Here is a 15445-nt window from a genome sequence, read left to right on the forward strand (position 1 = left end):
GGGACGGTTAAAGGTGTAGCTGAGATAAGGGTATATGAATATGATTTGTTGTTGTACACATTCCTGAACACATGAGCCTCACTCACCCCCAGAGCCCCTTGCTCACCGTCACGTGGTTGGGGATGGACGCCGCGGGTGATGTCATGACGTTGCGGGAAGGTGCCGGGCAGGCGCATGCGCGGCTCCCTGGAAGGTTCCAGTAGCGAGAAGCTAGCGACGCCATGGCGAGTTACATCCACGTACCGCCCGTGGCGTCCCCTGTCCCCAGGTTGTACATCACCGTCGACCAACAGGACATGGCAGCTGGCTCCCTGCGGCTCATGAAAGAACTGAGGCCGCACTGGGACCCGGCTCAGGTCAGACTGAAGGTAAGGGAGGGGGAGGGATGAGGTGAGGATGGGGATGTGCGCCGTTAGTGACAGCGGCAGAGCCAGGCTGACGGTCACCTGTCACTTTGTTTACCCCCCTCCCACTCATCTGTTCCTTCCAAAAGATATTCAGGCCATAAGCAACACTGCTGCAGGGGTTAGACGCTGATGGGTAGGGTATGGATGGCGTCGGTGGGGGAGGGGGAGCAGGGTGTGTGACACGGGGGGGTGAGCTGGTGCGGGCAGAGGGAGTGGGGTACATGGAGAGGTTGAGGGGGTGAAGGGTGTGGGGCATGGGGAGGTGGCGGCAAAGGGGGTGGGGTGTGGGGCCCGGGGGGGGGGGGGGGGTGTGCTGGCGAAGGGAGTGGTGGTGGTTGGGGGAGCGGAGCACGGAATGGCGGTGGCAGAGAGGGGGGCACGGGTGGTGTTGGTGGGGGCTGACGGAGGGGGCACGGGTGCCAGAGGGATGGGGGAACGGGTGGTGGGGGCAGACGGGAGGGACACGGGGGTTGGTGGTGGGGGGCCAGAGGGAGGAGGCACACAGGGTTTGAGGGAGGGGGCATGTGGTGGCGGAGGGGGCATGGGGTGGTGTGGGTGAAGGGAAGCGGTACGGGTTTGCAGGGGAGGGGATACAGGGGTGGTGGCTGGGGGAGTGGGGCACGGAGTGGCGGGGGCATGGGGTGGGTGTGGTGGGGGGGGCAGATGGAGGGGACACCGGGGGGTGGTTGTTGGGGGGGGCAGAGTGAGGAGGCAGGGGGTGGTGGCAGAGAAAGTGTGGGGTACATAGTGGCAGTGGTGGGGGGCAGAGGGAGGACGTATGGAAGTGGTGGGTGCGCGGACACGGTGGTGGGAGGTCGGAGGGTGGGGGCACGGATGTGGTGGTGGGGCACGTGGGGTCGTGGGGGGGGCTGAGGGAGTGGGGCATGAGGGTCTCGAGGACAGACATAGGGTTGTCATAATTTGGGAAAATTATTACATAAGTGGCCTAACCAATGTCCTGTACAGCCATAACATTCTATCCCAACACCTATACTCAGTGTACTGACTCTACTTTCGAGGAACTATGAACCTGCATTCCAGGGTCTCTTTTGTTCAGCAACACTCCTCTGGACCTTACCTTAAGTTCTGCTCTGATTTCCGTTTCCAAAATGCAGCATGTCACATTTATCCAAATTAAACTCTCACCTGCTACCGCTCCATCTGATCAAGGTCCCTTTGTACTCTGAGGTATCCTCATTGGAGTTGTCCACGACATCACCAATTTTGGTGTCACCTGCAAATTTGTTAACTATACCACCCATGTTCACATCCAAATCTGTTATATAAATGACCAAAAGCAGTGGACCCAGCACCGATCCTTGTGACACATTGCTGGTCACAGGCCTACAGCCTGAAAAGCAACCCTCCATCACTACCTTCTGTCTCTGATCTTCAATCGAGTTCTATATCCAATTAGCTAATTCTCCCTGTATTGCACGTGATCTAATTTTGCTAACTAGTCTACCATGCGGAACCTTGTCGAATGCTTTACTGAAGTCTGCCTCCTTCAATCTCTTTGTTACTACTTCAAAAAACTCAAGCAAATGTAAGTGGTACGATTTCCCCCACACACAGCCATGTTGTCTATCCCTAATCAGTTGCTGCCTTTCCAAATACATGTAAGTCTTGTCACTCCGGGTTCCCTCCAATAACTTGCCCACCAGTGATGCCAGACTCACTGGTCCGTAGTTCCCTAGCTTTTCCTTACCACTTTACTTAAACAGTGGCACTGTTAGGCAACCTCTGTTGCATCTTCTGCTGTGCATCCCTTTCCTCTCATGCCCTTCATTGAGTTCTGGCTTTCTGACACTCCTGCTTGCGCACACACTTGAAAGACAAGGTGTCCTAAAAAAGGTAATTGACCTGAAATGGTAACTCTTTTTCCACAGGTGCTGCCTGACCTGCTATGTATTTCCAATATTTTCCTTTGTTATAAAATAAAAATGAAATTGCTGGAACTGTAAGGTTTCTGGCATTTTCAGTATTTTGCTTTTGAATCAGGTATCTGATCCTGGCAGTGGTATTAAATAGTCCTAATTCAAGTTATGGATGCCAGACCGGGGATTGATTGTCATGCATTTTCTCTCTCCGTCATCCATGTACTAGCTATGATCAGTCATAACGTCGACAGTCTCTTGCTTGGTCCAATTCTTATTTGTCCAGTGTACTATGGAAATTAAATCAATGGTTTATCTTCCCGTCTCTAAGCTAGACTCTGTTGTTAACCACTCCTTCTTTCTATCCTCTCTCTTCCTTTCAGATGCTCCTAAACCAAGCTTTTGGGCTTTTGACATCATTTACGTTTAAGTGGGATTTCATAGTCACGTTTTGTTTAACTCTTTGTGAAGTGCTTCCTCGTGGTTTCACTATTTTAACTAGGCTATATACAAGCTGTTTTCTCAATGCAGAAGATCCAACAGGACTAAGAAAACCATTGTACGGTATCTTGCTTATATTTTTATTTGTTGTATTGTCAGTCATGATACAGCAGAAGATATTTGCTGTTGATTTTCTAAACAATTAGATTTGTCAACGAAGAGCTATCTGAAAGAATCTAACTAGGTTTGGATGGCCTGTCAGGAGGTCCGCTGAGTTGATTTGTTTAGGAGATGGTATGTTATAGCAAAATATTTGATTCACTGTCTTGCTATATTTAGTTATTTTATGTGGCAAGCTATGAACAACTTGTGTTGACAGGAATAAATAGCAGTTGGTAAACAGATTATCAGACTTTGTAATGAGTATATAGGAGAAGTCAAATAATTTAAATTCTCCTTCCTCGTCTTAATATTCATTCTAATGCCATTTTATGAAATGTATACGATGCATACCAAATATACAATTTATATTTTGAGATTTCTTAACTTAGGTAAATGCCAGGTTTCCAAATAATGATTTCATAATCGCAAATAGAAATCCCTGCAAAAATTCAACAGGTCCGGCAGCACTTGTGTAGAGAAAGCAGTGTTAACACTTTGAGTCCAATAGCACTTCTTCAGAACTTATTTTCAGGTCACTGGACCCAAAACATTCACCTCTACTTTCTCTCCACAGATGCTAACAAATTCTGGTTGTTTTTGATTTCCAGCATCTGCAATTCTTTGGTATTTTTATTAAGGGTTTTGTAGTGCAGGTAGTTCTCCTATAATACTGTTGTTGCATTCCTGTGCAATGCTGTGTTTTAGGAAATCGTGCAATAGAAATAATGGTGCCTATAAGAAAAACAGGTTTGGGGCAAACCACCAAAAATACCAATAAAAATTACTACAAAAATAGTAGTTAGCCTCACACAAACGATAGTACTGTTTAAGTAAATTTTGACCTGTTGTGATTGGCCTGTTGTATGGAACAGTATGGGACAATTCTTCAGAATCTTCAACTTTTAGTCAGAGGGTCGGTGTGGACTGGTTGGGCCAAGGGGCCTGTTTCCACACTGTAGGGACTCTAATCTTTGTGGGTGGCACAGCGGTTAGCTCTGCTGCCTCACAGCGCCAGAGACCCGCGTTCAATTCCTGACTGAGGCGACTGACTGTGTGGAGTTTGCGCGTTCTCCCCGTGTCTGCGTGGGTTTCCTCCGGGTGCTCCGGTTTCCTCCCACAGTCCAAAGATGTGCAGGTCAGGTGAATTGGCCATGCTAAATTGCCCGTAGTGTTAGGTGAAGGGATAAATGTAGGGGAATGGGTGGGTTGCGCTTCGGCAGGTCGGTGTGGACTTGTTGGGCCGAAGGGCCTCTTTCCACACTAAGTAATCTAATCTGATTACTCTTGATTGGTATCTATACCTGCTGACTGCACTATATTCTAGCCAGTCTTCAGATCCCATCCAATGGTAACCGTGCACAAGTGAACCCAGCATGAAACCTGCCTTGATAGATCAAGGGCTGAGTCTTAATTTCTTTCGTCAAGTGCTAGTTTTGTCAATTTTTTCAGAGGGTTTCACGTCACGATCCTTGGGGACAAGCGCTTTATTTTACAAAACTGCCTGATTTATTACCTTCTCCACCTTTTGGTGCCCATGTCTCACATTCTAGTACCACCATACCATGTGTCATTTCCAAAATAACTCACCACTTCCTGGATATCGTAGGATTGATCAGCATCTGTGTAGCAGCACCATCTTGAAAAAGATATTGTGTATCTAGACAAGAGCAGTCAGTCCAGAGCTGCCCTGCATTGTTCCTGACATTTAACCCTGGGCATGGCAGACAATGAAAAATTGATGCCTCTCTTTGAGCAGGGAAATGGAGATGATGCTGATGGCGATGGGGTGATGCAAGACATCCTTTTCTCTCAGGCCAACAGGGGATACCATTCTACTGGAATAACGTCAACCTGGACCAGGGTTACCGTCCAGACCAGTGTTGTCTCAACCATCTGAAGGAATGCACAGAATATAGGAAGAAGGTCAATGACCTTCTCCACTTTACCAGTGCAAATGCCACCATCTTCTTGTTGATACGTCACACTTATTCTCTGTTACTGTACCGAACATTTCTTGCCCACTCACTCTCATTTTCACTAACCTCTGATCCTGACGAACCCTGAATCTCTTCTGCACAGCCTACTCACCCCCTTGGGTCATCTCCACCTGAAGTATCAGTGTGCCATTCACCATTCTCTTCCTCACCCACTGCATGCAGTTTCCTGATTTGTGACCACCTTGAGCAGTTGACTGACTGTGTCCAAGCCTCTGTACTGGTATTATTTTTTGCAACTGGTTGCTACAGTGATTAGTCACTGAAACAGATTCACATGAGTCTACACATATTCTTTAACATCTAAATATATTTTTTGAACAAAAAGAGAGAAAGAAAAGATTTTAATATGAGCAACAGAGCAAAGTTTCAAATGGTTCCTTCACACTGCTTTTACTGTTAGTCAATTCCAGTAAAATTTTACTCTTACCTCAACTCTTTTTAAATTAGCAGATCGCTCCCAGCTTCAGGCTGTAGAGACATTTTCACCATAAATTTCCAAGCCCACTAGCACAAACATGTCACAATAACTTTCATATAGTTCATCACAAGAAAGCAACTGATCACGTGATGCCACTGCCGAGTCCAGTCCTCTGCACATCACAGCACCTAGTGACGGGGATGAGAATCATCTAACAACTAACGGGAGTTTGCTGTATTTTAAAAATCGCTTTTCGGACCAATCGTGTTTAATAAACGTGTGATAGGAGAACTACCAGTGTTTGAAATCTGTCTACCTACCATTTAATACAGAGGTTTCCTGATTTACGAATGCCTCCTCTTACATGTGTTTGTAATTATGATTGTAATCCCATAAGGATATAATTTTTAAAAGTCTGACAAACAAACATTTCTTGACAACTTTATATTGTTCTGCATTGTATTCGAACTGTGAGCAGACTTGAGAACAGAATCCATTCTCAACTGTTGGCTGCCTGCATGAACATCAGTAAATGCTAGAGAACTTCCTGAAGCTTTGATAGTTTAGAATACTGCATGTTTGCTTACTAAGCTAAAAACCACACAACACCACGCCTTCATCAGGTGGTTGATGGTAGTTCTCCTGTAACCTATTTGTTATACTACCAGGTTGGATTATCACCTGGTGTTGTGATTTTTAATTTTGTACACCTCAGGCCAACACCGGTATCTCCAATTCATGTTTGATTATGTTCACCTCCCCCTTTGATCATATTCTAGTAGCATTGCTTAATATAAAATATTGACAGAATAGTAACTTTCATTATACAATCATTTACCCAGTTGATAAGATTAAGGTGTTTTCTCGTTTTAAATTTTTCATTTTTATTCAACAGGTGTTCACAGATGGTATTACGAACAAACTTGTTGCTTGTTATGTTGATGATTCATTAGACGATGTTGTTTTGGTAAGGGTGTATGGCAACAAGACAGAGTTGTTTGTTGATCGTGAAAACGAGGTGAAGAGCTTTCAGGTCCTGCATGCTCATGGCTGTGCACCACAGCTCTACTGCACCTTTCAGAATGGACTGTGTTATATGTTTATGGAAGGCAATGCATTGGATCCAGAACATGTCAGAAATCCAATCATTTTCAGGTATTTTTTCCTAATTTGTGTTAGATATATATTACAAAAATAGAGTATCATTATTTTTGTGTTTCACTCTCTGTGGTTTAACTTGAGCAGATCATGGTGGAACCAACACAATTTGGCTTGAAGGACAATTGTGGCCTTTAATAAAGGCCAAAATTGATGTTTGTGAAATAATCTTTTGTGAACCTATTGCATGATTTTCCTAACTAGGAGCTGTCGTTTATTTTCCACTTTTGTTATTGTTAAGGAGTTCATGCATCTCTCATTTTGTCATTAAATTCTCAGTCAGTACTTTGTAATGTATTTTACAGGCTCAGTAATAAATTGTCTTGGTCTGGAAGTAAATAATAATTTAAATCTTGCAGGTTTAGTCCTAAATAATTTATATTTTGAGCCTGTAATAATTAGCTAAACAAATGTTTCCTTAAATGGAAGTTCCAGGTGCAGTACATTTTGCTCATGCTGTTTACCATGAAGCCTCGGAAGCTGACAGGTGACTTTATAGAAGTTTATAAAATCATGAGGGGCATGGATAGAGTAAATAGACAAAGTCTCTTCCCAGAGTGGGGAATGCAGAACTAGAGGGCATAGGTATAGGGTGAAAAGGGAAAGATATAAAAGGGACCTCAAGGGCAACTTTTTCACACAAAAGGTGATACATGTATGGAATAAGCTGCCAGCGGAAGCGGTGGAGGCTAGTACAACTGGGACATTTAAAAGGCATCTGGATGGGTATATGAGCAGGAAAAGTTTGGAGGGATATGAGTCAGGTGGAACGAGATTAGGTAGGGATATCTGGTCGGCATGGACAAGTTGGACCAAAGGGTCTGTTTCTGTGCTGTTCAACTCTGTGGCTCTATATCCCTTTGTATCTTTGATCGTATTGAAGGATTTTCAAATTGCAAATTGGAGACCTGCTGAAGACTTGCATATTGTTTGAATTGCGTAATCAGAAAAATAAATAACTAATAGCTAAAGTGTGTGTTGAAGCTTTCATATGAAGAATCATCACTGCCTACTTTTAATTCCCAGAAGAAAAATATACCACTCGAACAAAGTGGGTCCTACTCTAAGCAGAAGTGTAAAAACTCACTTTTTAAAGTACCTCTGAATGTTGTTGTTGTTACTGGTCATTCTGCTGTATAAACTGTTAAATGTCCTACAAGCACTTGAAAAATGAAAACTAAGAACTATAGTACTAGCTCTGCAATTTTCTTCTTGGGAATTGGTGATACAATATAAACTAATCAAGTCTGTCAATTTTTTATTTCAGACAATGTAGTAGGATTTTGGCTACAGGCCCTGTGTCCATAAAGACAGAGTTTCACATGTATTTCAGTATTCTACTTCCTAAAATTACACTGTGAATTACCCCTTCAAATGGTAGAAGTTCATTCTGGTCCTCAGTTCTTTTCTGTGCCTTTGCCAGTTAAATTAGAAGAGACTTAAGTTTTTTTTAATCTTACTGAAGATAAGACTTTTATGTGATATTAAAGATAAATCCCAATATTAACAGTGAGTGAATTTTTTTTATTTCAATATAGTGTAATATTACTGCTGATCTTAATTTGATTCCATTTTAAGTGTCACTTCATTTTCTGCCACTCAGACTTATAACCAGGCAACTAGCAAAGATTCATTCGATTCATGCTCATAATGGCTGGACTCCCAAGCCAAATCTATGGTCAAAGCTGGAAAAGTACTTCACTCTTGTGCCCACAGAATTTGCTGATGAGTGTTTGCATGCAAGGTATGCTTTATTCGCTGAAAATCTGTATTTTGACCTGGCAACACTATGGAGGTTTATCACTTTTATTATTTGCGGGAGGTGTCTTCCATGAGCAAATTGTAACTATTTTGTCGGTTATCAGCTGAGCTAAGTGGTAGAATTAGAAAAAGTTCAAATTACGATATGTGAGATGGTTGACAGCTATAATTTATTTGCAATCATACAAAGTAATGTATTTGGAAAACAATAATAGCCTGATTAGAGGGCAGAGATTTTGCTACTTTAATTAATTAACACATTCCAGGTGAAATCAGATACATAAAAAAAAATTCATCTATCAGGAATCTTTAGATCATAAAAGGGAGCAGAGCTAGGCCCATGCAGCCCATGGAGTGTACATCAGCATTCAATGAACTCATTGCTGAGCTTAAATTCCTCAACTCCACTTTCCTGTCTTACCTTCATAATCTTTGATTCATTTCCTGAATAAAAATCTGTCTAACTTGGCCCTGAATATACTTAAGGATCCTTTCTCTACAGTTCTGGCAATAAAAAAAATTGATAATTTCACTACCCTGAGACAGAAACTTCCTCCTCATTTAAGACAGAAATGGACAACCCCTTACTTTATAATCATCTTGTCTGGCCCTTGACTGTTCCAGGTGGAAACAACTTATTCATATCCACACTGTCAAGCCCATAAGAATCTCATCTGTTTCAATGATGTCTTCTCTTCCAATGGCTAAAAGCCCAAACTATTCAGCCTCTCCATCCCCAGAATCAATGGGTGAATCCTCTCTAGACTGCCTGTAGATAAGTTTACCAAATCTGCTCTCCGTATTCAAGATGTAATCTAATTAATACTGGTTTAGTAAAATCTCTCTTATATTCCATTTCCTTTTAAATAATAGGAGAAAGTGAGGACTGCGGATGCTGGAGATCAGAGCTGAAAAATGTGTTGCTGGAAAAGCGCAGCAGGTCAGGCAGCATCCAAGGAGCAGGAGAATCGATGTTTTGGGCATAAGCCCTTCTTTAGGACAGAGATTTTACTAAACCAGTATTAATTAGATTACATCTTGAATACAGAGAGCAGTTTTGGTAAACTTATCTACAGGCAGTCTAGAGAGGGTTCACCCATTGATTCTGGGTATGGAGAGGCTGAGCTCTGCTCCCCTCTATGATTCCTGAAGAAGGGCTTAAGCCCGAAATGTCAATTCTCCTGCTCGTTGGATCCTGCCTGACTTGCTGCGCTTTTCCAGCAACACATTTTTCACCTTTTAAACAATAGTCCGTATATTTTCAGTATTACCTATTTAATTTGGATATGCTAACTCTGGGATTCATGCATGGGGACCTTCCGATCCCAGTGTTACTGTATTTTTCTTGCAGTCTTTCTGCATTTAAATCATATGCAGTTCTTCTAATCTTCCTATCAAAATGTATAATCTCCTTTCCCTTGTTATACTCATGCTAAGTTTCTACCGATTCACTTAATCTGTCTATATCTCTACGTAGACTCTATCATCCTCACCACTTGCCTTCCCACCTATTTTTGTGTTAACTGCAAACTTCACAAAAGTACATTGACTTTCGTTATCCAGGTCATTAACAAATATTATAAATAATTAAGGTCCCAGCCTTGATCCCTGTGGTACTTCAGTAGTTACAGATTCTAATCCTGTAAATGCTTTTTTAATCCCAATTCCATTCTATTTGTTAATCAATTCTCTTTTCATGATACGTACTTTTATCTTTTTAAGTACCTTATGTACACTATCTGATCGAATGCCATTTGGAACTCCAAATATATTATAATTATTGGTACTAATTTATCAGTTGTGCCTGTTACATCCTCAAAGAATCCCTATAAATTTGGTTGTGATTTACCTTTCACGAAGCTATGCTTGCAGTTAATCATATTATGTATTTTTAAATGCTCCACTATTACATCCTTTAAAATAGAGATGCTAATATTTTCTCAATGTTTGATATTAAGCTAACTCACCTATTGCTTTTTATTGTCTGCCTGGATTAGGGTCCTTGGAAGGTTACTACAAGTACAACTAATACCTCAAGCTGCTTTCTTTAAAATGCGAGAATGCAACTCATCTAAAAATATAGGCTTATTGGCCTTTAATCCCGTTGAAGAAAAAGTACAACTAAAACTAATAGTTATTTATTACCTGACTCTAAACTTTAGCTCCTTAAGCTTTTCGTATTTTTGTTATGCTATTTGTATCCTCTACCATGAAGACTTGTGAAAAGAATCTATTCAACTCCTCTGCTATTTTCTGGTTTCCCTTTTGTTTCTCTGGCCTCATTCTATAAGGGGACTTCCCCCGCCCCCGTATATATTTAAATAACTCTTACTGACAGTTTTTATATTACACTCTAGTTACAGTTAGTTTTTTCCCTCTTATTATTTGGTCATCTTTTGTTGGCTTTTGAATGTTGCCCAGTCGTAATTAATTAATTTTGCCCCATTGCATAGTTTTCTTCCAATTTGATATTATCTTTAAGCATTTTTGGCTACCAAGCCAATATTAATATAGTACTGGAGTTTTGAGTTCTTAGACGCAGTTGCATTCAGGAAAAATGTGGACTTTTCAATTCTTAGTTGTATTGAACTGATTATGCTCTAGCTTTTCAATGGGCCACTTCCCATCATCTTCATTGGCTCCAATACCCAGCTGTCTACTAATTCCTAGAATAACTTCCAGTTTTCATAGAAACCCTACAATGTGGAAGCAGGGCATTCGGCCCATTGAGGGCACACCAATCCTCTAAACCGCATCCTACCCAGACCCTACCCTATCCCCGTAACCCTGCATTTCCCACTGCTAACCCACCTACCCTGCACATCCCTGGACACTATGGGAAATTTAGCATGGCCAATCCACCTTACCTGCACATCTTTGGATTGTGGGAGGAAACCAGAGCATCCGCACAAAACCATGCAGACGCAGGGGGAATGTGCAAACTCCACACATAGTGTCATCCAAGGGTGGAATCAAACCCAGGTCCTAATTTTTTTTAAAAAAAGTTTCATGATCAGTGTTGTTAATTAGAATGTATGGTTGATGACAAACTGACATTTTAAATTTAACTTCCCTAAAGGTTTGGTGAACACTCTGCATTTAAATAAAAGCAAAGCTATTTTAACATAATACTCTCATCTGGCTAAAGCATGACCAGTGGCACAATTTTTTTTTGAAACAGGCATTGTAGAATTTCAAACAAATCAAGGGCTCGAGGCCCTCGATCAATTTGTTTTAAGGTTACATGTTTGATAATTTTTAAAAAGTCCTAATGCTGTTTAATGATGTAAAAACAATCTGCTCTATTGCATAGCCCACAAAACACATTGAATTGAGATCCTGATTCAGATAAGGCAAAACAGTTACTTAAAAGGATTTTTGGGTTTCACCCCCACAATCCCAGCAAAATAAAACTAGTTCTCTGTCATTACAAATATTCTGCTAATTCACTCCTTAGGCCCTGAATGAAGACAATGCTGTTGTATCAGGTCATCGTCCTTCTTGGGTAATAAAACTGCTGGAAGACTTTGGCATTGGCTTTCCCTTACACTTTTCAACAGGTTTAACCCTTGTAAGTTTGGAAGGTTTTATAAGCATCCTCAAATTTTGACCATACACCATGAACACAGGGAACTAAAATTTAAACCAACAAAGAGGTATCGCTTAATATTTCAGTAACAGATCTGGGTCTTGTTGACCCATTGTGTCATAATCATCAACATTTTCCATGTCTACTGTCAGATACCAGTAGTTTATTGTTAAGCCACAATGACAAAGTTCATCACGAGTTCTGACTAGACTTGGGCAAATAAAAGACTGTTGGGTTCAAAACCTGTAATAGGAATGCATGTCCCACTTTTAGAGTCTCGACTTCCTAATTTATTGCTATATGCTAGTCTCGTGTCTTTAGTCTCCACACCTACTTTAAGGTCTTGACCTTCACATGGGGGCTTTTCTCCTCTTAACAACTGGTCTAAGGCAGGGTGATAGAGACAGGCACAGTAATTATCCTCTATTGTTTTTAATGCTCTGGAGCCTCAAACCTAGTGTCTGTAGTCTGTACACCCCTTCAGGATCCTGACCTTCGGTGGGGGATCTCCCTTCTTAACAACCAGCCTACAGCATAGTAGTTGTGACAGACACAGTAATTATATATTTTTTGCACTATACTCTGGAGCCTCAAACCTCACCACGAGAGGATTGCAACCTTGTTTTCCCAGGGGGACTTTAACCTCTTTTCTCTATGGTTGGGGGGTGTGGTGGAGAGGAGAGAGTCTAACTTCTGAATTCCAGGGGATTTTTAACCTCCCTTCTCAGTCATGTACAATTCTGAAAGTCAACTTGTTGTCATGCAAGTGCGTAGTTACCTTAGAGACCACAGTGTGTTAGGGGATGAGGAATCGACTGAGTGATAAGTTAAGGAGCGAAATAGAGGTAAATCTTGCCGCATGGGCCCATCCATCTCTCACAATTGGCAATCAGACGATCACTTATCCAGTCCACCTGGAAGCTCCGTGCATGTAGGAATCCCACTGCCGTGAAATGAAATGTTCTTTTTTTCTGCGACTATTCCACACTTGATACAACTGCAATACGCCAACTTCTATGAACAACCAACATCTTATTAAGCAAATACAGAACAAGCTTTGGAGGATCACTTGACCCTCTTCACAGTGCTTGCAGAGCATGTCAAGCAAGGCTGTCTCTGAACAAAAGAAACAGCTCTGCTTTATACAAAATCTTTACATCACAGTCAGTAATGCCCACAAGACAACCCCCAGCCATTCTCCACAGTCACATGTCCCTCAAGATACAATGCAGTGTGACCACATCATTTCCAGAAACAATATAATGTAAGTCATCCCCGAATGTCCAAATCTGTTGTGAATCATTTTTTCAAAAAAACTACAAGGAGTAGTCAAAATTCCAACTGCAATGTTCTTATTGATTTTGAATGTCGATACAAATGTAAATTATGTCTGAATAATAGAAGATGGCCAAGATAGCTTTGAATGGCAAGTGATAGGAATGGAAATTCACTTACATTCTCTCTGTAGAACAGACATCCCCCTTGCCCCAAGGCATTCAATTTCTTGCAGGTCAGGAGAGCAAATTAACTCTTTAATATCACAAACATGCTAAATAAATCTAGCCCCATTTGCTAGCATTCGGCTCGTATCCCCCTCAACTCTTCCTGTTCGTGTACCCATCCAGATGCCTTTTAAATGTGTATTTATACTAGCTGCCTCCTCTTACTGTGGCAACTGATTCCATACTCGCAACAACCTGTACGTGAAAATGTTGCTCCTTCTGTCTCTTTTAAATCTTTCCCCTCTCATCTTAAACCTATGCCCTCTAGTTTTGGACTTTTTCGCCCACCTCCCCATCCCAGGGAAAAGACTGTCTATTTACCCTATCCATGCCCCTCATGATTTTAAAAATCTCAAAGGTCAACCCTCAGCCTCCAATGCTTCAGGGAAAATAGCCCCAGCCTATTCGGCCTCTCCCCATAGCTCAGTCCTTCCAACCCTGGCAACATCCTAGTAAATCTTTTCTGAACAGTTTCCAGTTTCACAATATCCTTCCTATAGCACGGAGACCGGAATTGAAAACAGTATTCCAGAAGTGGCCTAACCAATGTCTCTTCCAACCACAGCATGACCTCCCAACTCCAATTCTCAATTCACTGACCAATAAAGGCAAGCAAAACAAACACCTTCCTCACACTCCTGTCTACCTACGACTCTGCTTTCAAGGAACTATGAACCTGCACTCCAAAGTGCAGCAATATTCCCCAGGACCTTCCCATTAAGTGTATCAGTTCTACCCTGATGTCTTTCCAAAACACAGCACCTCTCGTAAATTGGAGTGATTAGCACAAATTCATTTAAAGAGAACATAAGAGCAGACGTAAGTCATTTAGCCCCTTCAGCCTATTGCACCAGTCTAAATTATAGCTAATCATTCACTGCAAATTCATATTCCCATCTTGTCTCCTTGATGTGATCAGTGATAAGGAGCAAGATAAATATGAGAATAGAACAGCATTATATCCTGATAGTGGGAGGAAGTTCATGGCGTATTAAAGGCATGCACCTGTTGAGCAATATGCTTGCTTCTCTTTGGTTATGTGTTTAAAATATAATTATCAGCATGGGATGAGCAGACTAAGATTCTTAAAATGGTGAAGGTCTTCACTTGTGATCAATGTGAAGAACTATTCTGCTTGTGGGTGAATCTGGAACTAGGGCATCTAAATAAAATAGAAAAAAGCCTGTCATTAAGAAATTTCTCCAAGGCTTTATGCAATGTTTGAGAATGCAGGACTGGTTGCCAGCTGTATATCGATGGAGACAGAATTTAAAGTACTTGAGGAAAAATCTGATATGGGATTGAGGTTCCAAATTAGAAAGATGCATGGGCAGAGTGAGAAGATACAAATGGAATGAAGGAAATATGCAGTCTAAGCGTCAGCTTAGAATAGATAGGCAGAATGATTTATTTCTGTGCTTTAGATTCTGTGTACTTTGTTAGAAGAAAATACTGTATTGCTTACATGGTACATATTTTTATCATTGGGATGAATGAAATATGTTGCAACAGCATGACCTAGGATATTACAATGTCTCAGTTAAATGGGAAACGTAAGTTATAAACTACTTTTGTTTCAGATCTCCAACATCCGCAGTTCTTTGTTTTTTGTTCAAAAAGTGAGAATGTTCCTGACAATCTTCTAAATTGATGCCAACTCTTGCAGGTTTATGACGGAAATCCCTTGTCTTCACAAGCTTGAACAGGAATTGGTGTGGATGAAGGAACACCTGTCTAGTCTTGGTTCCCCAGTAGTGCTCTGCCACAATGATTTATTGTGCAAAAATATTATCTATAATGAAATAAAAGGTAAAGTTCCAACAAGTAATAGAGGTGGTTTCAGTTTGTTCGTAAATCAATTACGTCTTCTGGGAAAGGAGTATATTAGATTTATTAATTTAGCCCAATAACAATGAAATTACTCCATTTTGAGTTAGATTTTGTTATTATCTTGGCAATTCAGTGAGTCTATGATTAGATATGTATCTTATACCTAATTTGGTTGCATTAATTGCATTCCCAAACATGTAGCCTGGAGTGGTTGTGGAGGGAAGGCAGTCTAAATGGAGAATTATTTTTAAAAAATTTTAAAATATATAAATATGCAAGACTCCTACTTCTATACAGGCAGAG

General features: G+C 41.2%; 1 protein-coding gene across 2 annotated transcripts in view; it reads left to right on the plus strand.

The window, feature by feature from the left end:
• Positions 1–206: 206 nt before the first annotated feature.
• Positions 207–15445, plus strand: part of etnk1 (ethanolamine kinase 1) — a 48791-nt gene continuing 33552 nt past the window's right edge. Inside the window, exons 1-4 of one of the 2 annotated variants that reach the window (XM_060843247.1) lie at positions 207–368; positions 6198–6457; positions 8064–8204; positions 14979–15121. In XM_060843247.1, the coding sequence (XP_060699230.1) occupies positions 222–368; positions 6198–6457; positions 8064–8204; positions 14979–15121 (691 nt within the window). In that variant the 5' untranslated portion in view covers positions 207–221. The remainder of the gene's footprint in view (positions 369–6197; positions 6458–8063; positions 8205–14978; positions 15122–15445) is intronic. The other variant, XM_060843248.1, reaches the window with a different exon arrangement.

Source organism: Hemiscyllium ocellatum, chromosome 23 (genome assembly GCF_020745735.1).
Source record: "Hemiscyllium ocellatum isolate sHemOce1 chromosome 23, sHemOce1.pat.X.cur, whole genome shotgun sequence".
Taxonomy (NCBI): domain Eukaryota; kingdom Metazoa; phylum Chordata; class Chondrichthyes; order Orectolobiformes; family Hemiscylliidae; genus Hemiscyllium; species Hemiscyllium ocellatum.